This window comes from Puntigrus tetrazona, chromosome 2 (genome assembly GCF_018831695.1).
Source record: "Puntigrus tetrazona isolate hp1 chromosome 2, ASM1883169v1, whole genome shotgun sequence".
In the NCBI taxonomy this organism is placed as follows: domain Eukaryota; kingdom Metazoa; phylum Chordata; class Actinopteri; order Cypriniformes; family Cyprinidae; genus Puntigrus; species Puntigrus tetrazona.
Window position 1 is genome coordinate 7,079,141 of NC_056700.1, and position 26,655 is coordinate 7,105,795.

Genomic DNA, 26,655 nt, shown 5'->3' on the forward strand with positions numbered 1-26,655 from the left:
TCATTCTTTTTGGGGGTAAACAATAGGAGTGAATAACAATGGGTAGACACGTGTCTGTAACTGGCCACAGGGGCATAACGTAAAATGAAATGATTCACAACTAAACTTATTACTAACATAACATGTACAACTTATAATGCATAAAACAATTGTCTATAATTAATGAAAAATGTATAAATAATGAATAATGTACAGTATTAATTTCTAAAAATTCAAAAGTTGGGGTGGCATATAAGTTTGAGCTACATATATTTAATCAAAAAATATAGTTGAAACAACAATATTGTGAAATGGTACGATTTAAAATAACTAATTTATACATTGATCTATTTGAAATGTCATTGATACATGTGATGGCATAATCCTTCAGAAATCATTCCAACTTTGATTCTCATTTGGTTATCATTTTTAGCACAATATTTGTTGTACTAAATATTATGTATGTATTTATATATGTATTTTTGTGGAAAGATGTTTTTATTAAAAGTTACAAAGAATAGCATTCATTTAAAATTGATAGTCACTATTATTTTTATTATTAGTACAGTTTTCAGTTTAAAATGTAATGCATTTCTATTTAAACTCTTATACATGTTAAGTGCTGGGCGTCTGGCCAGAGGAGAACTGGCCCCAACTGAGTCTGGTTTCCCCCAAGGTTTTTTTTTTCTCCATTCCGTATGGATGGGGTTTCAGATCCTTGCCGCTGTCGCCTCTGGCTTGCTTAGTTGGGGCACTTACATTCTAGCAACGTCGATTTGATTACAAAGACCGTCTCTGCGTTTAATAACAAATTGTTCAATCACGTCATTATAACATCCCATATCATTGTATTCGCCTATTTGATACTGTTCAGTGCTTTGAAACAATCTGTGTAGTTAAAAGCCCCACATAAATAAAAGTGATTGATTAAAATGCATTTTAAAAAAGCATTAACAAGCCATTTTCTTAAAGAGTTAAAAAATATTTTCTGAAACATAATAGTACCTAGCCTAGATAAATGAGCCACAGAACCAGTACATCTGTTCACTGAAGAACAATAGTTACCGATGTCTTTCAAATTGCATTTACTCCATCTACTGGCGCTCTGCTGTACACATTCATACAGATTATTGTCTGTCTGGCAGCTTTGAGCCCATTCCAAATTATTAGTTTCTTTTGAAATCAATTGGAAGGGGGGTTAGTATTTGAGCAGACCAATATGTTTTCATGTTTGAAATGTATAACTAAATAACCTTTATTTGCCCATTGAGGTATCTTTTATCATGAAATATTTTAATAAAAAAACAGCATTTTTATTAAAAAAAACTTTTATTAGAGATGGAAGATGCTTTACTGATCAATAACTAATATAAAAAAGAACTTATATAAAAATATTCCTTCTTTTATTATGTCTGATGAAAACGAGAACTCAAAAGCAAACTGAAGCAGATGTAGTTAATGAGCCAAATCATTTAAATGAGGCATTACAGTACAAGACCCCAACAGTAATGCCTTTTAATCCATAGGAAATGTACTACAAACCACACAAAGTTTTCCGCATGATGCTGACAAATTGCTTGTCAGAGATGAATAACATCTTTGATTTCTACATCACTGTGAAAGACAAAGTTGAACAGTACGCTGAACAGCATCTTACTTCTGCATGAACAAAAGCTTTAAGTTTTACATATTCAAAGGCTCGGAAGTAACAGCATGTTTCACTAAGAGGAATATGAAATAAAGCTTTTGAGGAAACACACTTCTTATCAAAAATGCTACTTTAAGGTAGTTTGATTGGGTCGTTTTAATCTACCTGTGTCATTAAAAAAAGTTTATGTCTAATGTTGTAATGGGTTGTTTAACAACTTTGGATAATGCACTGTTGAAAAACCTTAGAGAATGAACATATGATGTAAAGGAAGATTTCCTGTCATAAAAACAGTATATCACAGACAGTTTCCTCTTCACTGTTTTCATTATGATTCACTCTCTGGCAAAGGTCTGGCAAAGAACCATCCTGTGTCCTTTTTCTTCTCCGTCTGTAAATAGGTTTCTCGTCTGCTTCCTTTAAAATAGATTTCTGTTCTTGAGGTTGTAGGGCGGTATGTAAGCACTCATAGAATCTGTTGAAAAAAAATGTTAACATTTAATCAAATTATCATACTGAAATACTTCAAATACAGAGTGAATTAAAATGTTTAATATTGAAAATAAAATAAGGAATTATTGACATGTAAAGCTAAATGTGGATGTGGCAATAAAATATATGTTACGAAAAAAAAAAGATATATACCAAATAAACTTATGAAATGATAAAACTTAAACTTTGTATATTAATTGAATAACTGAACAAAAACGCATGTTTAGTACCCTATCAAATGTTTAATTTTTCTCCAAACTTATGTTTTATTTTTACAATTTTTGTTATTTTTAATTTCTGTGTTTTAGCATGTCTAATTATTTGAAAGCATAAAAACAAGTTTTATTTATTCTTACAATATGAATTTTCCCCAGAAATTCTTTGTTGTCTATTTATACCATTTTTAAGGCATTAATCTTTTAACTAATGAAAATTAACCAAATTGAGTTTTTGGGAAGTAAACTATTTTTAATATTATAAATAGAAACACTCAATACTGTATGATTATCCCTTAAAAATAAGATTTCATTCATTTTAGCAGTAGCCTATTCCATACATTCCACAGATAACATAGGATTGTAGGCTATTTCTGCCTCAATGACTTTAAGGTAAAGCAAACTTTGATGCCGTGTGATGTGTGCATATGATATGAGTACTCAAATGAAATGGTCAAATGATCATGAAGTGACTCTCGGAGCAGCTCTGAAAACTTTGTTCACATACTCATTTCCTCATTTAGTGAGAAGACACGTTAATATCACCACAAGAGTCATGAGCGCTTCAGTACTAGTAGTGCACAAAACTATGAGTCTGCGTACAATATACCTTTCTATTCTTTTGTGATTTTCTTCCATCTTCTGGTTAGAAACATTGACAATGAAATCAAGATATTGGTCAGTGATGAGTACTGTTCCTCTGTGGCTCACAGGAACCTCAAGACAATGTGTGCTGCGTACTGCCTATAAAAACATAACAAAACAAATCTATTTCAAAGACAAACACAAGTTATTTCAGACAAAAGAGAAGTACTGGTGTATCTTTTAAGTTAAACGACAAGTTGTATATCTTACCATGATGATCTTTCCTTTCTTTCCCACAGTTATACCAGAATTCCTAAAGCCTGAGTTTATTGCAACAGAATGCTAAGGAATAAATCATAAAATGCAAGTTATTATTTGCTCTCCTTTAACCAACCTCCATGGTCAATTTTATTGAAATTCAAAATGACAGTTACCAGTAGCTGTGCATCTTCAAGCTTTTTACACTGAACGTGAAGGACAAAAGGCTCAAACTTTAAAGTGGCATCTCCAACAGACTTCTCGATACTTGTAAGCTGTTTCAAAACACACAAAGCTTTAAACAAGGTTGATTATTTATGTAGGCTATATTTGCAAAATGTCTTTAGTGCTGAATTTCTCACCACATCTTCACTTTGGCACTTCTGATGGGTAACATATAACCAGGAGCAGTTTTGCTTTTGCACTTGGCAGTCCCATGCCTTAGATAAGAATATGCCATCATATATCACAGTGACCAATACACATACAAGTTACCATAAGTTACGATCTTTTGAGATAGGCTTATGATGATACACATTACACTGGACAGGCAATTTTACCTGCTTGGGTAACAAATTTCTATCTGGATCTTTTAGATCAGTCTTGTGTTTCACCTGCTAGCACACTGACCTCAAAATTTCAGAAAGTTGCCCAGTGTAAAATAAAGGAGGCAAACTAATTGTATTGGTGCGGGGATCCATGCCGATTATTATTAGCATTATTATTATTATTATTACCACCACATTAAAACTGCCTATTGGTTGCTTTTAGTCAGAAACGACACGCATAGAGCAAGATCATCATTTGTATCAAACATCCATCCCTCTTTTAAAAAAGTCTATTAAAATAGAGCTGCCAGTATTGCCAGTATAACCTTTATACAGCTTAGGCATGTTCTCAATCTTTAAAATGAATACTATTTGGCAAATCTTCTGAAGACGCATCATAAGTACGCAGCGGGAGACGTTCAAAGTATAATAACGTAATTCTTTGCCTCCCTTGCGAGGTTTATTTTCTCAACACTCCACAGCGCTGAAAGTGAACGCTCGCTGCTAATTGGCTAATTTTGTACCAACGAATATACAAGGGCTCAGCGCTCTTCCAGCCCCCCTCCTTTATCACTGTAATTACATCCGCAGATTCGGCATATTTGCCATGGAAAATCTGCGCTTCCCAACTTCAGTTACAAATTATGGTATTACAGCTGTGAAATTACAAACGAAACGTACACATTCTGAGACATGAAGTGAAATTAATTCTTAATTTTATTAACATTAAATTGTCCCCAACTCACCTTAAATTTATGGCGAAGCTATGCCTCGCTCTCGTTTGGGCTTTTTTTGTTTTGTTAATAAATACAAAGTAAATGCTGCATTTTACATTGCGTTATTGCTTAGATTGACTTCACTATCATTTTAAAATTAAATTTAATATTAAAGAATCATGCGGTGTGTGGAATAATTAACCCAAAAATAAAGACATATTTTGAAGAATGTGTGTAATCAAAGTGACACATGTATACGCGTATCTTAAATTAAACTTCTCATTCTTACCCCATCAAAAAGGATAATTCTTCCGGAGCAAGAGCTTGTCGTGAAATACTGATCGTGGCTGTTAATAAAGGAGACGATATGAGAAATATCGTCATCCACACTACCCTTCTTACTGAAATCACACTTATTGAGACACTGATCTTTCCATGACTGAAAAGCACAGGCTGCCATGTTTAGATATTACAGTACTACACTATAATGAGTTATACTACTAGTTTTTGCCGAGCTCGGAATAATATCATTAAGTAAACAATCAGATTAGATTAAAATAGTAGTTTGTTTGCTAGATTTGCTGTGCCGCATAGGCTAACTCATGTTTGGTATTCGGTCGGGTACGGTGGCCGGGATGGGTCCAAATTCATGTCTTACGGAAGTGAAGAACTGTGACAGCTGAACAAGGTAATGTATCCTACGCCGTGCTGTTTTCTTTAAAAATGCGATGCTGTGTAACGATTGTCCACTACATGTGGTATATGCTATAATAGGCTGTTAGCGAAATCTCTAATTAGATCATTTCGATTCATATTTTTTATTGTTGTAAATTTATTGATAGTTATTTTTTCAACAGTTCAGACACAAGTCAAACTTCAGCCAACCTTTTTTTAATCCAGTTGTTTTGCAGAGGCTACTATGGCCACATCTAAATTCATGAGAGCCATTAGGGTGTCAGAATTTGGAGCCCCTTCCGTTTTAAAACTCTGCACAGACGTACCTGTGCCAAATCCTGGTCTGAAGCAGGTGGGTTAAAACCCTTTTTTTTCATTTACCGATTATCATTTACCGATTAAGATATTAATTCGGTTTAGTTTTCTCTCATTAAAACTGATGCAAATCATGTATTAATCTTGACATTATTACTATTACTATACTATTAATTATTATTATAACTAACTTAATTTTGAAGAATCAAACTAAATGGCATCAAATTACATTGTGGTCAGATTCATAATTAAAGCAGTAATTTAGCCAAAAGAAGAACATTTTGTCATCAATTACTTACAAGCTCTGCAATCAGAGCTCTTGTTTATTTATGTTGCACTTTATGCAAAAGACTGCTTTAAAGCAAGCAGCTTTACAGTAAGAGACATGAAAAAAAACAGTGACAATGTCAGCTTTATGTATAGAATATTCAATAGCTAAACCACCTTGTCTTTTTAGAAATAGTATTTATGTCCATCTACTGACTAAATTAGTTACAGTATCAGTTTATTATTGATATATGTGTGTGTATATATTTTTTCAATTTAGTTTTTAAATAATTTTTTTCTGCTAACCACCAGAAGCAAAAATATTGTGAAATATTTTTTACTCTTTAAAATAACTGATTTCTATTTTAATACATTAATATATGTTAACATGTAATGTATTTCTGTGAACAAAGCAAAATGCTCAACTTTATTACTCCAGTGTTCAGTGTCACAAAAACATTTTTTTGTCATTATACTATGAATATTTAAAACAGTTTCAGTATTTCTGAAAGATCAAGTGTCTAGAGTAATGATTGCAAAAAAAAAAAAATTACGGGAATAAATAACATTTTAAAATCTATTTAAATAGAAAGCAGTTATTTTACATATAAAAAATATTTCAGAATGTTTGCTGTATTTTGGTTTAAATAAAAGCAGGCTTGGGTAGCAAAAGAGAATTCTTTTTTTTTTTTTTTTTATGTTTTTTAGAGGATTAAACACTTTCTGCAAATGTAGGTTCTGATTCGAGTCCATGCATGTGGCATAAACCCAGTGGAGACATACATTCGCTCTGGATCCTATGCTCGAAAACCCAGCTTGCCCTATACTCCAGGATCAGATATTTCTGGTGTGGTTGAAGCTGTTGGGGATGGTGTTTGCCTTCTACGGGTGATTTTATTTGTCAATTTGTGACCCATCTTGTTAATTTGTGACCCAATATGTGACTACAAGTTTACATGTTTGCTTTGCATAAATTGCAATCTTTTCTGTTTTCACAGACAGGTGACAGAGTCTTCACCACAGGCACAGTAACGGGAGGATACTCTGAGTTTGCTGTGGCCTCAGAGGACACTGTTCACAAGCTTCCTGATTCCCTAGACTACAAACAGGGTGCAGCTATTGGAGTCCCATATTTTACTGCATACCGGGCGTTAGTTCAAAAGTAAGATTTTGTAATATTTGTTGTAGAGTCTTGAATGAGGTCATGGGTATGGTACTGCTTGACGTGTTTGGAGCTGTAGAAAATGCTTTATTTAAAAGTACTTTTTCCTCTAACCAGGGCTCATGCCAAAGCTGGTGAGGCAGTTCTTATCCATGGAGCCAGTGGTGGGGTAGGATGTGCAAAATTAACCTTAAATTTATAGCATTACTGTACTATAAAAATTATTTGGATTAATCAGACTTGTGCATTTTTTTCCCTGACGTTTTGAAGTACAATTCCCTTTGTGGTTCCCAACCACTTTCCTGTAGGACCCCCCTAACACTGCACATTTTGCATTTCTCCTTTTTACTGAAAGAAACATTTCAAAAACTCCAATCCTATTGGTCCACATAACCTGTGATTTCATGAGCGGGCAAAAATAAAAGATTGTCTTCAGGAGCCATTTGTTTGAATCAGTTGGTATGAATGACCAGGGGTCTCATTTATAACTATTGTGTATGCAGAAAACCTGTCCTGAAAACCTGTCCTGCACAATGCATGTATTGCATGCATACAAATTAAGTAAACAGTGATTTTTAACATTAAATATTTCACTCTCATTAATGGAGATAAGTAGTGAAATCACATACTGTTAGACATATGTGCTTGGTCACTTTTCCTCTTTTAATGACAACAAGGAGTGCTCTAGTGATCTTTTTTTTGTGTGTGTTAACAATGATCACTGACGTGACACTGCTGGATTTGGTGGTTGAGCACCCCATTGTTCGGTTTGAATAGGTCTGATGATAATAGCTTACTGTACAATGACAGCTGCATGGAGGTGTTAATGGCATGTGAAGGCATCTCCACAACATTGAAAAATACCACTATAAAAGAACAGTAAGTAAAATGCTAATTTAATTAGAATTAAAACAACTTAAAACAGTTTAAAACAACTGAAATACTATTTTGGCCAATATAAAAGAATGATAATGTCACGTATCTGTACTCTTTTTGCGTGAGCCGGCCAGAGAGCATGCCATGGTGGAGAAAACCGAGTACAGCGAGAGTGCGGAGTGGAGCTCCTCCCACTGCACAACGGCTGAGGGTGAGTTTATAATCCATCTGGGGCTGCTGGATCTACAGGAGGAGCTGGATAACTGCACTGTGGAGTTAAACCTGGCACCTCCCCTGTGTCCTGAATGCCCGCTGGTCCCATCCAGCCATCCTGAATCCCTGCTGGTCCTGTCCAACCGTCCCTGCCCCAAGGGTCCTGTCCAATGAGTCCCTGCCCCAAGGGCGCACTCTAGAGACTGTTCCCCAAGGGCACCCTCCAGAGACTGTTCCGCCTCCACCTCGTCCAGTGACCGCGCAGTCCGCAACAACCCTCCCACCATATCCAGCCTATTTAGCCACGTCTATGTTTCCCCGCAGCCCCTATGCTGACCCTCAGCTCATCATCTGGTGCTCGGCATGGGTTTGCCTGTCACCATCACCGCCATGGGTGGAGGATCCCTCACCTTGTCATCGAACTTCAGAGTCCTGGACTGCACCTCTGCTCGTAGACCCGTTGGCTCCTAGCTCCCTTCTCTCCACCGTGGCCCATCAGTCCATGAGCTCCGCAGGCTCCATCATCCCTCTGGCTCTGCCTTGGTCTGTCATCGACCATCCATCACCTTGGGATTCTACTCCTCCAGCTTCACCTCATCCCCCCGCCTCCACCTTGGTCCTCTGTCGCTCCGGCTCTGCCTCGTCCTTCTCGTTCCCTATCTCCGCATATGTCACCAGTGTCAGCAGCCTCCAGCTCCTCAGTGTCACCCTGGCTCTTCGGGCCCCCCGTCTCTGTCTCCTCCACCACCTGCTCCGCCACCATTGGTCGGCCCCATGGAGTCGACAGCCATTCTTCCTCCATGGCTCCTCCTTCCATCAACTCCACCGAGGGCCTTCATGGCCGGGCTCTGGGTCCCATCAATCTCCTCCTGCTCCAGACTCCTCCTGTGTCTTCTCTGGCTCCTCCCTCCATCTGTTCCTCCCTGGACTCGGTTTGCCAACCCACCTCCTGGGGGCCTGTCCTCCACCGGAAACTCCTCCCAAGATCTCGTCGTTAATATGTGGTTTTGTTCTGCCTGCAGCTATATTTTTTATTTTGCCTGTAGGATATATTTAGGATAACATAATAAGGATATTTAATGATTTTCTAGCCATAAAAATGTTATATATGGAACAGATTGCATTTAAAGTCTGTATCTCATATTTCCTTAATATCGTGTAAATTTGCCCTTGTTAAGCATGGTGTCACGTGAATGGTAATATGCATTGGATGGAAAAAGGGAAATGATATGCAGTGTAAGGGACCGAGAGGTCAAGGCCAATAGTGATTCACAAGCCCAACATTTCACGATTGGGGATTTTATTGATGTCCAGAGGATACCAAGCCATGAGGTGACAAAAAAAAACCCATAACTAATTCAAAAAAAAAAAAAAAAAAAAAAAAAAAAAAACTTAACAGACCAGGAGCACAATCCTCAGTGGCACAGCAGAGACTACCCTTCCACTCAAGCAAATTCAGCTTATAAAGAAGCAGGTAAAACTATGGCTAATTACACAGGGGAGGAAACAAACAATTAAACTTAAAACCACTTATTTATATTATGATATGGGTTTGGTTAACCAATAAACACGTATAAACAAACCACAAAAACTCAAACAACAAAATTATCCTAACGAAACAAACACAAATTAAATCAAACAGCAAAATAGTCCATTTCAAATCTCCCCAGGTCCGCTCCGTAGTTGGTTTGGCCCGGTGGAACCAAAATCAAATAAGTTTACGTCCCCCGCCCAGCCTCAGATCTTTGACTGACCGGATCAGCTCAAAGGGTTCGCTGGTCCAGCTTGCAGAGAAGTTTAAGAAAGGTAGAAACCTCTTGAAAGCTTCAGCTGTGAGCTTGAGTGCTTAGTGGGTTTTAGATTCTCTTTCTATGGTCATTGATCCTGCAGATAGTGATATAGTGAGTTTCAGTGCTACATGCTCACTGTGATGAGTCACAATGTTTGTTTCTGCAATTGCTGTGGCACAGTTTCTCAGCTCAGCTCTTTTTTGGCATTGATTTGTGAGTTTGTGGACAGAGCTATATTGAGCTTAGCTGTCCCTCTTTAGTATGCATATTATTGTGTATGGATAGACTCGCTAGACATATTTAAATATATTAATATATTTGATATATTTAAATGCTCTGTTGAGATATGCTTAGAAGATTTCTTTCTCTGTTATTAAATCAATCAATCAATCATTTTTATTTATATAGCACTTTTAACAACACAGGTTGCATCAAAGCCCTGTACAATATAAGGTAGAAGAATACAATGACAGGGATGTATAATGACAGGAGTGACCAATTTGTTATTAAATGCAGAGACGTTCTCTGTAATCAATTCGACGATAGATAGATTAATTTTAAAGAGTGGTCTCTTTGCCTAGATTGTGCCGTGTCCCCTGTTTGGGTTTCATATGCTGATGATTCAGATTTCCCTCATGAGTGAATAACATGGTCAGTATCATGGTGGTTTGCTAGCCTCTATAGGACTGACACTGATTAGGGACCTGCTTAATAGTATATATACATCCATGACTATGGCAGGACAACTTACTTGCAATAAAGCTGTCTGGAGTTGGCTGTATTTTAGCTCAATAAGGTATCTGAGGATATCTTTGTGCTAGCTTTGTGATTGCTACCCTTAGGGTTTTTAATAGTGGTCAGACAGCCCATTCCTTTTGGTCTTGGCGATTCCAGTAGGTCCCCTTTTCTAATAGCCATTCCTAGGGACATAGCCAAGGATAACTGTAGGACCTTGGTGAACAAACACACAAGCTACAAAAAGAACCACTTTTCAGAGGAATCCCTTGTGTCTCCTCCTAGAACTGTTCCCAAGCCATAAAACTGATTGAACACCCATCACGGCGTGGCTGTGATGACGATCCAATCAGAAGAGGAGAATCTAACAGCTATGTTGGAAGAAATGCTTGATGGTTTTCTGATGCACACTCCTGCTCATATCCATGCATTAAACACAACATGATTTGTATACACTTCCCTCATTTGGATAAACCCAGGGCCGGAAAGCGCAATAACGCAACTCAACTGGGATTGTCAATAATTAGAGATGCCGAGGTTAAGGTGTGACCTCTCTCAGCATGAAGACTTGTAAAGTTGCTAAGGACTTCTAAAGGGGATGATCAGAATTCCCCTTTCTATTAGAAGCAAATAGGTGTAAAGTTACATATAATCTATAATCTTCCTGTATGTTTTGATGTGTATGTGAAAACTGCCATTTTAATCTATAATCATTTGATAGATAGCAGTTGAAATGGGTGCTAGATGTTTGGTGTTGAATGAAAGCTTGTGACATTTGCCATATCATGGTATGAATAATTTTTCATTATTTTGTTGTTATATGAGATGTGGGTTCTATAAAGTATAGGACTTTGCAGAGATGCTATCTCCAGATGGGATGGAAAATCTGTGTTAACGTACAGTAATTTATGCATGGAAGAAGAACTGAACTGGGTGTGAACATGCCCTGTAGTCCCTCATTGATTGGACAAGCACCTCTCAGGGCAAGTCCAAATCAGCTGTTTAAAACTTTGAAGCAAGAAGCTTTCAAGGAGGAAGAGGAAGAGAAGGAAAAGAAGTTTTTCTGTCCATCGGAGAGTGTTCCTCCATCAGAGCAGTGCGCATTCCATCACTTGCGCTGCAACCACTCCACAAACTCGTTGCATGGAATGACTGGAAGCTGCCAAGGACCCAGTTCCTTCAGCGAGAACTCTATTGACCCTATTGACAACTCTGGAAAGCTGGAAGCTGAGCAGCCCAATGACGAGAGACTTTCACAAATGCCCATTCAAATAGCCCGGGGAATCCCAACGATGTCATTCAAGACAAGCGCCACGACCAATCAGAGAAGCCAGGATTCCCTTAGAGAAGCCAGCACTCAGTTTTGGTAACGCAGACAAAGTTTCCCTCTCTTAACTGAATGGTGCAAAGTGAAAATCTAATGATAAGATAAAACTTCTGCTTTAATGAATTCTCGTGGGTTGCAATGGTGGGTTGGATACCAATTTGTGGTTATTTTGCTCATCACAAAATAAACTAAATTGGCAAGATACCTTTAATTGTGCTAAACACTGGACAGATTAGCCAATAAAGTGTATTCTATACAGTTCATGAAATCAACTCGAATTATAAACATTCGATTCCCCAAATATTAATTAAAGAGCTAATTCATATTAATCATCAGATTAAAATCTGGCAGAACTATGTACTAGCCAGGTGATTGTTCCTCTGCATAAAGTTTCAAAGTAGTCTCCTTGAGCCTTGCTAGCATATTATAGTCAGTTCAAGTCACCTTTATTTATATAGCACTTTTAACAATACAGATTGCATCAGAGCACTTTATAGTTTTAAAGTGTTATAGAAATTATAGTATTTCTAGGTCCTGATTCAGTGGATCAAGGTGACTGCAGGTACCCTCTGATCTGGATACATACTGGATCTGGTGGTGCTTTATGCACAGAATATAAAAAGGAAACAGACTAATATTAGCGTAGATACCATTTTTCTTTTAATGTAACAAATGCATTGGGTGTAATGGGAAGTGTTCCTGTTTCCAGGTGACAAAATTATTGCAGCCTAACAATCCTTTAACAGATTTAAATATTACAAAAGTGTTTTGTGTAAGCTAGGTTAAAGAGGATAGTGCTATCTCCCCTGCTAAGGCTGTAAATAGATGGCCTCTGTGGTCTGGGCAGTTTTGTAGGAAGTTTTTATTTGATAGCTATCATAGGATAGCTAGGTATTAATCCATTTTTGCTCCGTATGATAGCTATCTGAGGATAGCTGTTTTCTAGTTCAGTAGCTCTTCCCTCTCTTGGGCCTTTAAGTAGCAATCTCCTTGAGCTTGTACCTAGAGGCATTCTAGTTTGGCCTGCAATGACAGTGGACTTGTGTATACAGGTTAGTATTGCTCACATGACACAGCTATCTGAGGACAGTTATTCTCTTAACTTGGTTTGGATGTCCCTCGTCATCTGGAGATTCAGCCATACGTTTCAGTCAAGTTATTTGATCGGACTAGGGCATCAGTGGCTTGGTGTATGTCACCTCCTTGGTCTCTCACCAGGTGGACAGGCATGCACATTAGCATGGCATTTAGTTCCCCAAAGTGTGCACTAGGGGATGTAGCATGAGCTGTAGCATGAACACTATTGCTAGCCATGGCTTGCCGAAAGGGAACAAGACACTGCATCTCTTTGCCATGACTTTGGGCCTACCTGTTACATGTCTCCTTCAGACGACTGAGGTTGGTGATGTCTTCAACAGGTTCCTTTTTTTTTCTTTCTGGCGCCCGTTCATGATGTCACAGGCTACATGAAGCAATAGGATTGGAGTTTTTTTAACACATGCTTTAGACATCACTCCTGCTGCCAGAAGTCCCCAACATGTCCGCTAAAGCAGCTTTTCTCAACTGGTGGGTCACAAGACCATTCTGAGTGGGTTGCAGAGTGTACAGTCAAAATAAAAAACAACAAAAGATAGAATTGAAACTACTTTTTTCTGATGCAGTTTAAAAAAGGCCTGGGAAAAACTGTCCCAATTCAACATGAGGTCACATGTTAGTATAATTGTTCTATTGTTATTTCTCAACTTACCAGATGTTATATCGCACTTGTAGCACACACTCTTCAATAGCACAATGTGGCGGCGCCCTGTGTATCACTTCACTAAAGCAGAGAAACAATAGTAGTATTGTATATTTACAATGGTAAGGGTTGTTTCTATACACTTTGTGTCATTTTGTATATATTTATTGGTGGCTCATACAAACTTAATTATATCAATAAAAACTAGTAGTGTGGGACTACTATATAATAACTATTAAATAGTATTTTTAATAGCCTTACCTGTTTATGCTGTACTAGTCATAAGACATTTCTGTCTTAACTTAATTTTTGTGAAATCATTTGTTATATATATATATATATAGTGAGTCGCAGCTTGATGACAATGGGAAGACGTGGGTCCCGAGGCCAAAACAAGTTGAGAACCACTGCACTAGAGGACACAGCATCTCATTCCCTCTCAGGATACCATGGTTACATGCATAACCCAAATTTTTCTTTTATCCATTTTAATCTTGTGTTTGTAGGTAGGCATTGCTGCATGTCAGATTGCACGAGCATTTGGCCTTAAAGTTCTGGGTACAGCAGGGACATCTGAGGGTATGCAGCTGGTGCTCAGCAATGGAGCTCATCTTGCATTCAACCACAGAGAAAAGGACTATTTGGATAAAATTAAGGTATAACTTTCTTATAAAATTTCTATAGGGTTTACATAATTTTTCACTATATATATATATATATATATATATATATATATATATATATATATATATATATATATATATATATATATATATATATATATATATATACCATTCAAGTTTTTTATTTTAATACAATTATATTATATACTTTTTTATATTTATTATCTTTGTTAACATCAGTTAATAAAAATGGAAATTAACCTATAAATGAAATTTCTATCAATAATTATTAAGACCTTCATTTATCTTTGAAACACATAATGGACATCAACAGTCCACTGAACTTTATGATAAATGATGGTCTTACGGGTTTGGAACAACATGAGTGTATGTAATTAATGACAGAATTTTCATTTTTGGGTGAAGTATTACTGCGGTTTTTTGGTCATACTATACCACATAAGTCTGATTATAAATTAAAAATATTTGGTCCAAATGCATTAAAAAACATCCGATGTGTCAAAAAGTCAAAAATAGTTATAATTTTATGAATTGCAAGAGGATAAAATGTTTAAATAATAAAAGAAACTCTCAAAAAGCCAACACATATCAATAGCCATAACATAGCCTGAGGTTAAAGTCAGAATCTGTAATGCTCAAAAACACCAGCAAGCCAAGCCTTATGAGTGTATTATTACAAAAAATATTATTTAATTGATTTTCTATTTGAATATGAACTTGGCAAAAAGTTTTGTCAGGATAGCCTGCTGTGTTTTAAAGGGAATTTTGTAAAACATAACATAACAGATCTGTATTCAATCTATTGGTTTGATTTCTAAATGTTTAAACAATGTTTTCCATGCTTTTTCTGAGGATCCATAAAAAAATTATGTATATGCACCTTTGAAGCAATCCTTAATACACTAACAGTTCACAGGCAGAAGAAAATAAATGTCAATGTTCCAATGAATACAGGATATTAAAAAAGTATTTTGTATTGATTCTGAAACCAAAAACAAAAAAGGAAAGATGTCCAGCATGCCTGCTTACCTTTATTAACTTGCTATATTCCTTTTTTGAGAAGCATGAGGATTACAGATGTGGCCAGAGCTGCAATGTTCATAATATAAAACACCTAAGAGTGCTACAGGGAGACAAGGGAGAAAACTGATCGTCCCTATAATGACCCCAGACCACATTTGACCATATGTACCCCCTAGATGTGTTTTTGTTTGAGAACTTGCAAGTGCATTGGTAAATAAATTCAGTAACATCTCACAGCAAGAACTGGCAAATCTTTAGGTGTTTGTTTCTCATGTGGACTTCTGTAAAAAGAAATGTACATGGCACCACAGTGATAAAACTCAGATGCCACTTTATTTACAGTGGAGAAGCGAGTTCTGTAATCTGTCTCCTATGAACCTGTAATCCAAAATTGTATTTACAGATTTATTCTTATTACTGTATGAGATAAAAAAAAAATATATATTTCAAGCATACTTTATAGAATATGCTGAACAGAATTAAAAATAAAACAATCAAAATGAAATTGAAATGCAGCTTTAATTTAAGGGGTTGAACAAAAGTAAAACAAAATGCTTAGAAATTACAACCATTTTATATACAGACCCCTTATTTTCAAGGGTTCAAATGTAATTAGACAAATAAGTATAATCATCAATAAAATGTAAAAAATTTTTTATATTTTATTGAGAATCATTTGAGGCAATGACTGCCTTAAGTCTGGAACTCGGTGGGCAGTGAGGGCCTTTTCTGCCAGCCTAAACACTGTCAAAATTAATTTAACTTTTTTTATTTTTCCATGAATGTGTATTAAATAATCTCCAAAAGTCTATTATCTGTATTTGGTAGATTTTCTCTTGGATACACTGCTTTCAGTAGTGTATATTTATATTAGAGCTTTTATCTAATCACATTTCAGCAATCGTTTTGCCAGGGTCACAAAAAAATCTGCCTAAAGCTCCGTTCACACCGCCAGCTACAGAACAACATGTGCCATTTCTCAAACGGAGGGCTGCATCCTCAGTAGGACGCATTTGTAGGATGCATCCATCATCAAGCCTGATTTATTTCAGTTAACTGAAACGGAGTTAACTGTGTCATAATCATAATACAACAATTTACACTTCATTAAGAATAATGATAAAATTTATAACTGTTAATATTCTAAAATAAGATCTTCATTATGACATATGAAGCCTACAAATGTGACCTCTGGAGGATGCAGTCTTCCATTTGAAAAAGCCATGATTTGAAAAAGCCAAGTTTCGCAACCGGCAACCAGTAAGAGTAATGAATCAGTTAGCAGTGCTTACACAGCCTAAAGTGAGTTTGAATGATACCACCTGCTAATGATTTAATGCATTGAGCTTCTGTATCTTAAAAACAATGGCAGTGAAAACATTGGATTACCCCCGGTGTGTCTCACACGCCCTGGAAAGTGAAACTGCTGGCTCTTTGATCGCCTCCTGGTGGCTGGCTTCAGTGCATGTAATAAACCCCACCCTCTCCATGTGTTGTCAGCATTTTTTGGTCCTTTGATTGGATGATCAGATCGTACTAGTCAAAGCTTGCAAACATCGCAACTGTAAATCATATTTGTTTTCACAGTATTGTTATTGTTTCTCGAGTTTCGTACAGTATAGGTTGTGTATAATGCTTTATTGTAGAAACAACCACACACACCTCCTCTGCACCTCTGGGAAAGGCAAACTATCACTATAATAGGTTAAATGTCATTTTTGTCTTTTTATTGTTTCATGCGTAGTATTGAGATGTTATTTGCAAGATAAAAAGCCACATTTAAGTTTCTGTAGGAATATCTTCATCTCTGAATCAAGTTGTAACTCGGGGAGACTGTGTGAGAATGAGAGTCATGGAGCTACGGTAAAAAACATAATGTACCACCTTGTACCTTGCACTAAGGATGATTTTAACAGCTGCACTGGCTATATTTGTGTTATTTTGTCAGGTTAATTTCTCAGAAATTATGTGGGGTGCGTTGCATAGCTGCAGAAATTTTATGAATTGTATTAAGTGGGTTTCTAGCTTTATTAATGTTACATATGATACCTGTCTGTGATGCAATGATGTTGTTATGCATTACTGTGTAATATTTATGGTTTCTATTACTGTGGCACCATGCACGTTTCTGCAGTGGTTCTCTGTGCTGCTTCTGTGAAGATACACAAATAGGTCTCCTTTGAAAAAAATATATCCAAAATCCATCAAATCTCACCAAAATCCATTGCCATGACTTAATGCGAGAGGCAAAATGTTCCGTTTTAGTTGCATAATATCCATAAGATCCTTTGAACGTATGATGTGGGTTCACAGCAACAGCTTCCAAATGCAAATGCCACACTTAAAATCAACTCCAGACCTTTTACCTGCTTGGTTGATGTACAGATGCCGAAAGAATAGCCCTTGTCTGTGAACGAAACTGCTTTCAATTCGTTCAATCGTCATTCAAGTCAATTGTCTAAATGTATATGGTTCTTTGAAAAAGAGGTCTGGTGTGTATTAAAGAGCTGTAATTCCTCAACCTTTACTCTAATTTTGATGAAAATAACTTTTGTTGGTCAGCAGTCAAAATAACAAAAAATGTGCCTGTCCCCAAATATATATGGACCTAACTGTACAGTATAATCGTTTTTATTATTTGATTAATTTATGTGGGTGGTGAGAGATAAAAAGTGACATTCTAAATTTGGATGGCAACAAAATGACTGATTACCCCTATAAATTGTAAATGTATATAATATACTGTATATAAATTGCTTATATATATATATAAAACTTTCTGAACTTTTGAAGTCACATATTGTCCAGTTTAATCTGACTTTATCATGGATATATTTTATATACCAGTAGTTTGTGATTATAAAAATAATTTTTTTAGCTGGTCTCCTGTGTTTAGAATGCTACCAGTGGGCAAGGCGTGAATGTAATCATTGAGATGTTGTCCAACATCAACCTCAGTAATGATCTTCAGTTGCTCGACCATGGCGGCAGAGTAATTGTAAGTACCCTGTGTTTGTTTAGCAAATGTTTTGAACATTTTTGTTTTTGTTTTCATTATATTGTTCTTCCTTTTAGATCGTTGGTTCTAGAGGCCCTATTGAAATCAACCCCAGAGACACCATGATGAAAGAGACCAGCATCATTGGTGTGGCTTTATACAATGCAACTAATGTACGGTGGACTTCCTTCCTTTCTAGAATTTATTCTTTGAATATAATACATTTATTCATCATCACCTATGACAAATCTTATTTTGCAAGGAAATCATGGTAAAATACAGAAAAGTTCGTTATCTGTTTCTTTCACAGAATGAAACATCAGAGTGTGCCGCAGCTCTTTTTGCAGGAATGGAGACAGGATGGTTGAAACCTGTCACTGGTCCTGAATATACACTTGATAAAGCATCCCAGGCTCATGAAGACATAATCAACAGCCCTGGAGCCAGTGGAAAGATGATTTTGATTATCTGAAATTATGCAGGAAATCCAATGCAAAATAACTAAACTGTCATTGCATTAAATGGAGTGTCTTATTTTGTGTTCAAAGAAGAAAGAAACTCATACAGGTTTGGAATAAAAGCCTCACATTGTTCCAACCCTGTATGAATTTCTTTCTTTGCTGAACACAAATGGGCATGGTTTGAAGAATGTGGGTAACCAAACAGTTGATGCTAGCCATGCTAAAAAAAACGATGGAAGTCAGTGATTACCATCAACTGTTTTTTGCTGAATACAGCTACATGCTATTTTCATGTATGAATCGCAGATATGAAACGCATAATAGAGACCTGTTTTTTGGAAATGAAATTAAATAAACAGTTTAATCTTCAAGTTAAGTCACCTTCATTTAAAAAGCACTATATGCAATATCTAAACAGCTTATAAATAGGAAAACAGTGGTTAAATTATGGTACATAGATCAATTCTGCTGCAAAGCAGCCCTTAAAAAAACTATTATTGTCAGACCAGTAGTGATTCAGTTGCATTGAATTATTGTCATTAATTATAAAAAAGAGTTTAATTCAGCTGGAAAGGAGTTCTTGAGAAAACAATAAAGTCGTCATCCATCTCAGTTCAGTATTATGTGTCCCCAGCTAAGCAAGCCAGAGGCAACAGTGGCAAGGAACCCAAACTCCATCAGTAACAGAAATGGATTTTAAAAACCTCAGGCTTAGTTGGCAGACCAGTTCTTTTCTGTCCAGGTGAACCAACCTGGTGTGGTTTAATTATAGGCTGCAATCACAAATCAGATTGTGGAATAATATCATTTAGAATATTCATCAAATTTCTACTGCTTACATAATGGGATGCTTCACATGGTGAAGGAGGCGAAGCTGACTACAGGGACTGTGTAGATGATTTGTGAGGTTCTTGTGGTAGACGATAGCTATTGTGGCAGTGAGGTTTACAAGGGATTTGTCTCTATTGGCTCGTTTAGGTGTCATGGTCTCCACATACATTCAGGTCCGTTGTGAGGTGTAGTCTGTTGTGCATGTGTACCATCTGATCTGAATGCAGACTGGATAAGATAACCCAATAAGGATGAAGCAGAGACTAATAAAAGCATACACTGAGTCTTATAAGAAGTGTTCCCGGTTCCTTATCTATGCAAGCTAAATGTGATTTTGTGTTATATGTATGCTGTAGAAGAACATTGAGATTAACCAGTCAGATTTAAAGAACCAATTTATAGTTTTTGTGAAGTTTAGGCTTACAATCAGTGTTTGGTGCTTGTACATCAGTATCATTCATCTGTTATTTTCTTTGATTTTAGGAATTACTCATGGGTAAGTTATTAAGTTAAGTTGTTTAGTTTAGATGTAGGGATTTGGTCAAGACTAAAATGTTGTTCCAGGGTCAAAAAAATATGTTGACCTATAGGAACACATCACACTCAGCAAAATCAGGACTTGTGTTTGTTAGTTTAAACAGATAGGTTTTTAATCTAAATTTAAACTGACAAAGTGTGTCTGCCTCCAAAACATATTCTTGATATTATCAAATGACCAGTATCAGAACAGAGACCATAATATACTGTACATGAGGAGCTGTAAAGTGAAAGCTTCCTCAAGTACTGGGGAGCTAAACAATTTAGAGCGTTTTAGGTAATCAGAAGGATTTTAAAGATGTTTAAAAAAAATTAAATGTAATATTCAATATAGGGAGCCAATTTAGTTTTGACAACTGAGCTGCAATCTAAATATGAGCTTATAACTTCTTTTCTGGACACTCTACATTTCTGAGATCAGGTAACATGCTGGTTCAACAGGTGTCCCATCTGTGCTCAGATCACTCACAGAGACACAGCATGACTGTATTACAGTGGAACTCTTGAGAATCTAATACTGAGGAAAGAATTGCAAACGTGCTCGGACCCTCAGCACATGGATAAGAGTGTTTGACATTTCGCTGCTCCATGTGTGGTAAGCAGTTTTTGTATGTACTGATATTGTAAAAAATTTGCTTAACTACAAAATGTTTAAGAACCTGAATCTAACACAGGTTAGTAGATATATGGATGGATAGATCTTTCTTTTTTTTGTGACAGTAAAGACTTTTACATTTTTACTGAATATATATTTTTCTAATTTTTATTAATGAAAGAATTTATATATATATATATATATATATATATATATATATATATATTTGAGCAGAAGTTTGTCAGTGTTTTGTGTTCAACTTGGCTGTATTATTTAAAGTAAGATTTGGGAAGAGGAGATAAATAGTAGCTGTATGAGATGTGAAACTATGAACAGTTGCTTTCTTATTTTAGAGTTACAGTCAAGGAATAGGTGGCAGGTGTCCTTACAGACTATGTAGAAAGCAGAATCACCTCCACAGGAGGAATCGGGTGAAAGATCATGCATGTTTTATAACTTTACCTTCCTCATCTGTCTTGCAGTCAGCATCTCCTGGCAACAGAGGTCACATGAGTGCAGCATCAGGTGCAGTTGCCAAAACAAAAGAAAAAAATTATAAATAAATCGTTTTTATGACCAAATACTTGTCAGTGAATGTAGATATGGTCAAAATAACTCGGTTTCTCTGTTTTTACCTTGTTTTAGGGGAATTTATATAATTGTTGTTGCAAAGCAGATCCAAGGCCATGGACCACTTAAGCCATTTTTGGAAGTCAAACACTATCTGACATCAGTGTCAAATCATGAGAAGTATGTACTTATTGTTGTCTCATAGTGATTAAAAACATGTCAGACTAACATAGCTGAACACTATACTGTTGGTTCCTCTCAGGTGTCTGCCTGCTACTGATGGTGATCTCTCAAGTTCAGCGGTCGTTACTCTGCCCTTCTTCTTGTGTGGTGTGTTCTGAAGATGTCATCATCTGTCATAAACTGTTAAACATTATTGGTACGTAATTATTATGTGGTTGGAGAACTACGTTTATTTGTTTTTAGCTATAAATATATATGTGTGTGTGTGTGTGTGTGTGTGTGTGTGTGTGTGTGTGTGTGTGTGTGTGTGTTTTGGATGAGAAAATAATCTCAGAATTTAAATTTTTTAAAGAATACTATCCCCTTGAGGAAACTAAAACTGTTGGAAGTGCCTAAATCTACAATTTCTTAAGGTCACTAAATTATCAACATAAAGCTATTGAATGAAATCATTGAAAGTTTTTGTGGGTTTTATAAAGTATTGAATAGTAGTTACTCAGGTGTTACTACATCCTCCTAAAGGATGAGTATTCTAAAGTGAAGATCATGATAATTACTGAAGTCATTTTAAACTTTTTAGGTTTTTATAAGGCTCTGGTAAGCATTTAACTTTGCTAGATTGAAATCATTACTGGCTTACCATGATCTTCAGAATACGGATCCAATTAACTAATAGTTTCTTCAGAAGAAGTCTTTGCCATCCAAACCTTACATACATCTCAAAAGCTTACAATGATGTCAGCTGACATTAGGGAGTTATGATGATTTTCACTTTAGAATATTGATTCAAGTAATTAGTAGTTCCTTTAGAAGGATTCGGTAATACTTGAGTCATTACTAGTAGGTTACCATTATCTATAAAAAACTGTAGTTTTTGATAAGCTAATTGTGATAAAGTTATTTTGATTATGAATCTAAGCATTTGATTAAAGCATCTTACTATATTATTGTGAGATATAGAGTGACAACTGCTAATTCTGTACTTTTTACGTAAGTAGTCTATAATGTTATAAAGCTTTTTTGATGAGAATTTATGAAGTATGAAGTTTTGGCAATATAATTGCTTTTATTCATCATATTTAGATGCACCAGGCTCTACTAAAGCTTTGATGCTCACCGATGGGTTCATTGATTCTGTGGACAACATGGTTCTCTCTGAATTATCCAACATGAATGTTCTGGCACTCAGCAACAACGCCATTTCTAGCATCATGGAGAATGCCTTTCAAAACCTCTCTTTTCTAACAACGCTGTTGCTGGACCATAACCGCATCTCCAGCCAATCCCTGGACAGCTCCACATTTTCCTGGCTTCACAGATTGGAGACTCTCCAGCTTAGTAACAACAATTTGAATGACATTGATGGCTCCTGGTTCCAAAGCTCTCAAACTTTAAAGACACTTCAGCTAGAGGGAAACGTCATCAACTACTTGAACTCCACAACCTTTGCCCATGCTGATCTAAGGAACCTGGAAACGCTGGACTTGTCTAACAACCTCATTGTGTACTTAGGACGTGATAGCTTCAGAAGGCTTCCTCGTCTCCACACGCTCGATCTGTCCCGTAATCATCTACACAGTGCTCCGGATGCCTTCTCGTATCTGTCATGGCTTTCATTGCTGAACCTTGATTTGAACCTCTGGAATTGTACATGCGAGATGAGAGAGCTGGCCTCATTTCTCAACAGTTACATTCAGGCTCCTGAAAAAGTATTGTCCAATGGGCAGAGGATGATTTGTGTGAATACAGATAATGCAGCTGTGCAAACTGTGCTGGAATTGACTGACACTAACTGTGTCCCACCAAACAGGAATATAACAGTGGCTAAAAGATATAAACCTTCTGAGCAATATATTAGAAATGTTGCTATTGCCATTGTATTTTCATTTTTGGGTGAGTATCTAACGCAAATGTTTAATACCAAAATATTCTGCCTATTTTCATTATAAGGTTGAGAAAATGACTATATAGTATTAAAGAAATAATTCACCAAAAAATGTCATTTGCTAAATATTTACTCAGCCCACTCAATTTAGCAACTTGCTCAACAATGGATTCTCTGCAGTGAATGTCCAAACAGCTGATAAAAACATCACAATAATCCACAAGTAATCCATGTGATTCCAATCTATTAATTTAATCTTGTGAAATGAAAAGCTGCATGTCTGTAAAAAAATAAATCCATCTTTAAGGAGGTTTAATTTAAAAACGATCACTTCTGGACATTATGTTTATAATCAGTTGTAATGTAACCGAAAATTCTTTTAAATTCTCCAAAAATCTGTTTCTGATAAAGCCAATTATTTATGTCTTATAGCTTTAGGGCCTGAGGTAAATTGAACTTTCACTTTTGAGTGAACTATAGATAAGATAAGGTTGGTTTGTAAAATGTTATGTGGTGTGACTTCACAGAAACATTATGCTATTTATTTAATCATTTAGGCTATATTTAAGATGTATGAAAATATTTAGATTGATTAGATGATTAGATTGACACCACATGGCATTAAAAAAATATATATCTGCTTATAATTGTAGGTGGTATTGGGATCACCCTGGGAATAATTGCCATTGCATACCAAAAACTCAGTAAGAAATTTGAACTGGTGCAGGAGAAAAACAGAGATGGGGAGTCTGGCCTGGAATCAACTCAGTTGAATTTCTGTGAAGCCAAGGACACTCTAACTAAGTGCCATGCACTGTACAACAGCAACTACAAATCTCATCAGCCCTGGGACAGAGAAGACTCTTCTTATCTGGGATCGCACATGCTGGATAGTCATTTCACCTGTCACAAGTGCAGCTCTACAGCACAAGCAGTAGGAAAGCACAAAAGAGAAATAGTCCTGCAGAAAGCAACTCATGTAGGTGAACAGCTGGCTAATCGCCAACATGAATTGAATGATCAACATTCTGTGTTACAACAGAGGATCAAAGGTAAACTAGCAAGTACACCATTTGTTTTGAAATGTTTTGAAAGTGTTGGCAAATGAAACCTTTTGTCCTACTTTGTATTAAGTGTCCCTAATACCTATATACTTACATAGTAATTAGGTGTGTACCACAGTTTAAGTATTTTGTTAATGAAAGTACAAATGTATAACAGGCCTAACAGCACTTTTTGGTAAAAAATATATATATTAAAAAAATAATGTTTTATATTAAGTAGACATTTCCCATGGATTTACCATGTAAGTACTCTGATGTTACACAGCAGCCAGTAAGTTAGGTTTTACATATTAATTTTGGTAGCACTTTATTTTACAGTATGTGTACTTCACTGGTACATACATGGTAAATATCTTGTACCTATAGGCAAATCAGTGGAAAATAAAGTGCTACTCATACCATTCATTCATTCATTCATTTTTGTAGTGTGTGTAGTTAGAAATATTCCAACTATAGATATTATGTACCAACGTGTACTTACACTGTGCTTACATATTACATACACATCAAGTTACTATGTAAGAGCACAGGTATTAGAAACACTAATATAAAGTGGGACCATTTTTATTTTTATAAACCCAGCAATACAATGAAAAATAAAATGATATATTTTATAATCTACCATTTAGAATATTCTTTTAGAAAACATAACAGATGCATGTTGTTTTCCAACAGTATTTTTTACTTAAGCATTATTTATCAATTATAATATTTCTCATATTTTTGTCATTTTTATTCTTTTGTAAAGAAAAAAAACTGTTTAGTTTTAATTTTAGTTTTTGTTATAGTATAGTTATAGTAGATATACTATACATATACATATACATATGTTAATAATTATACAAATCTGCATCAGTATTTAAAATTAGCTATTAACTGAATAGTAACAAAATCAATTTCTTCAATTCCAGTTGTGACATCTAGTTTGTTTAGTTGTTTTACACCTCTAAACACTCTAAGGCTTTTTTAAATGACTAATTTGATTCATTTAAATGACAAACGTCTGTTTTATTCACAGAGATAATTGGACAAAGACACAATGAGAGCGGAACAGGCCTTCCAAACAGCTATCTGAGCAGTCAGAGTACTTCTTCCCAACATCGTGGGGGTTCAAACGACATCTCAGCTGTCAGAATACAGCAGCTGGCCCTCAGTAATCATTTCTCAGCCCTCCAGAGAGGCGCATTCAGACCCCCAGACCAAATCCACAATGAAATAACTGAAGGAAATCACTCACTGTTAAAGCACAAGGCTGAAGACGTTGGTGAACAACCGATTTGCCAAACCATCAGCTGTCTGCACTGTCATCAGACTTATGAATACAGACAAGCTGGAAGTAATAACCAGAACATGTTTACAACTCACTCACAGAACACAGTTCAAAACGGAGCAGAATTGTACAATGCCATGCTATACAAAGACAACTTAGGTTATGACAAGTCAAACACTGGGAGACATGGTGCAAGTCAAGATACTAAGTTGGGTTTTAAGTTAGATCCTCAAAGAAGTGTTACTTTTGATCTAGCTGGGACAGAGGAACATGTCCTCACCTTAATGGCTGATAGATACAAAAAGGAAAGCCGGATGAAGAACTTTAAAACATCTGCACAGAAAACCACACGAAAGACTAAAAGCAACACACAAGGACACTTAAATGCCCAGAAAACTAGAGGACAGGCAAAGAGGACACTGAAAGTTAAATTAAATTTAAACCCCCTTCGAAAAAGCAGAGTTCATCCAAAGTCCATTGACAAAGGAGATATTGAAAAAGACAAGATGTACAAAAAGAGTAAGAAAGAAAAACTGAAAAGCAAAAAGGACAAAAAAGATCAACTTAAAATGAATAGAACTAGTGAAAAATCTAAAGATAACATTGAATGTTCAGGAAGTGAGGAAGAGAAAAATGATACTATGCAAGATTTCTCTAAAAAGAAGCATACTAAAAAAGGAAACAAGGAATCAAAGTCCCTGTCTAAGGATACAGATGATGTTACTACAGAAAAAGGTCAAAATTATATTTCTGTTCAGGGAGAAACCGAAATGGCATCAACACTCCCACTAGCGGTCGGTTTAGCTCTTCCAAATGATCACAGCAGTCTTACAGATCCAAATATTGCACTTCCTGTGGGTGAATCCACAGCTCCACAGGATGTATTGGATCAGTCCAGCAGTTCAGACCTGATTAGCTCTGGTGCACCTGTCATCCAAGAATATGTATCTTCAGCTGAGGGTTCACCAAAGAGGAAGTTAAGACTCATTTTACCTGAAAAAACCAACAGGCCACAAACAGCACTTGATAAGAAAATCAGATAATGTTATTTCTTA

At 36.1% G+C, this 26,655-nt stretch overlaps 3 protein-coding genes across 6 annotated transcripts; 2 read left to right on the forward strand and 1 right to left on the reverse strand.

Moving 5' to 3' along the window:
* Positions 1 to 1,365: 1,365 nt before the first annotated feature.
* On the reverse strand, positions 1,366 to 4,909 carry tyw3 (tRNA-yW synthesizing protein 3 homolog (S. cerevisiae)). Its single transcript, XM_043258803.1, has 6 exons — positions 4,731 to 4,909; positions 3,540 to 3,617; positions 3,354 to 3,452; positions 3,190 to 3,261; positions 2,945 to 3,078; positions 1,366 to 2,102 (listed from the first exon to the last, which is right to left on the reverse strand). The coding sequence occupies exons 1-6, from the start codon at positions 4,899 to 4,901 to the stop codon at positions 1,910 to 1,912; spliced, it is 747 nt and encodes a 248-aa protein (XP_043114738.1). The 5' UTR covers positions 4,902 to 4,909; the 3' UTR covers positions 1,366 to 1,909.
* Positions 4,910 to 4,993: 84 nt separating this feature from the next.
* Positions 4,994 to 19,036, forward strand: cryz (crystallin, zeta (quinone reductase)). Of its 3 annotated transcripts, none has more exons than XM_043258773.1 (9): positions 4,994 to 5,129; positions 5,342 to 5,468; positions 6,434 to 6,586; positions 6,697 to 6,860; positions 6,978 to 7,029; positions 14,046 to 14,195; positions 18,103 to 18,204; positions 18,282 to 18,377; positions 18,515 to 19,036. In XM_043258773.1, exons 2-9 carry the CDS (start codon positions 5,361 to 5,363, stop codon positions 18,674 to 18,676), a joined length of 987 nt encoding a protein of 328 aa, XP_043114708.1. In that variant the 5' UTR covers positions 4,994 to 5,129; positions 5,342 to 5,360; the 3' UTR covers positions 18,677 to 19,036. The 3 variants fall into 3 exon arrangements, with proteins under 3 accessions (XP_043114708.1, XP_043114727.1, XP_043114718.1); XM_043258783.1 differs by having other exon boundaries at positions 5,089 to 5,129; positions 5,353 to 5,468; XM_043258792.1 differs by lacking the exon at positions 14,046 to 14,195.
* Positions 19,037 to 19,162: 126 nt separating this feature from the next.
* lrrc53 (leucine rich repeat containing 53) lies at positions 19,163 to 26,652 on the forward strand. Of its 2 annotated transcripts, XM_043258735.1 has the most exons (7): positions 19,163 to 20,628; positions 21,111 to 21,153; positions 21,274 to 21,378; positions 21,461 to 21,577; positions 22,465 to 23,274; positions 23,920 to 24,318; positions 25,349 to 26,652. In XM_043258735.1, the coding sequence occupies exons 3-7, from the start codon at positions 21,372 to 21,374 to the stop codon at positions 26,641 to 26,643; spliced, it is 2,628 nt and encodes an 875-aa protein (XP_043114670.1). In that variant the 5' UTR covers positions 19,163 to 20,628; positions 21,111 to 21,153; positions 21,274 to 21,371; the 3' UTR covers positions 26,644 to 26,652. The 2 variants fall into 2 exon arrangements, with proteins under 2 accessions (XP_043114670.1, XP_043114678.1); XM_043258743.1 differs by lacking the exon at positions 19,163 to 20,628 and having other exon boundaries at positions 21,042 to 21,153.
* Positions 26,653 to 26,655: the final 3 nt, after the last annotated feature.

What these genes read in the sequence shown, in the direction of transcription:
- lrrc53 (XM_043258735.1), top strand. An exon ending in CATTGTATTTTCATTTTTGG is followed by an intron (nt 23,275 to 23,919) that starts GTGAGTATCTAA and finishes TTATAATTGTAG; the next exon opens with GTGGTATTGGGATCACCCTG. An exon ending in GTTACAACAGAGGATCAAAG is followed by an intron (nt 24,319 to 25,348) that starts GTAAACTAGCAA and finishes TTTTATTCACAG; the next exon opens with AGATAATTGGACAAAGACAC.
- tyw3 (XM_043258803.1), bottom strand. Translation starts at nt 4,901, where the DNA reads ATGGCAGCCTGTGCTTTTCAGTCATGGAAAGATCAGTGTCTCAATAAG. An exon ending in GAATTATCCTTTTTGATGGG is followed by an intron (nt 3,618 to 4,730) that starts GTAAGAATGAGA and finishes TTCTTATCTAAG; the next exon opens with GCATGGGACTGCCAAGTGCA. An exon ending in TTGAAGATGCACAGCTACTG is followed by an intron (nt 3,262 to 3,353) that starts GTAACTGTCATT and finishes TTTATTCCTTAG; the next exon opens with CATTCTGTTGCAATAAACTC.
- cryz (XM_043258773.1), top strand. Translation starts at nt 5,361, where the DNA reads ATGGCCACATCTAAATTCATGAGAGCCATTAGGGTGTCAGAATTTGGA. An exon ending in TCCATGGAGCCAGTGGTGGG is followed by an intron (nt 7,030 to 14,045) that starts GTAGGATGTGCA and finishes TTGTGTTTGTAG; the next exon opens with GTAGGCATTGCTGCATGTCA. An exon ending in ACCATGGCGGCAGAGTAATT is followed by an intron (nt 18,205 to 18,281) that starts GTAAGTACCCTG and finishes TCTTCCTTTTAG; the next exon opens with ATCGTTGGTTCTAGAGGCCC.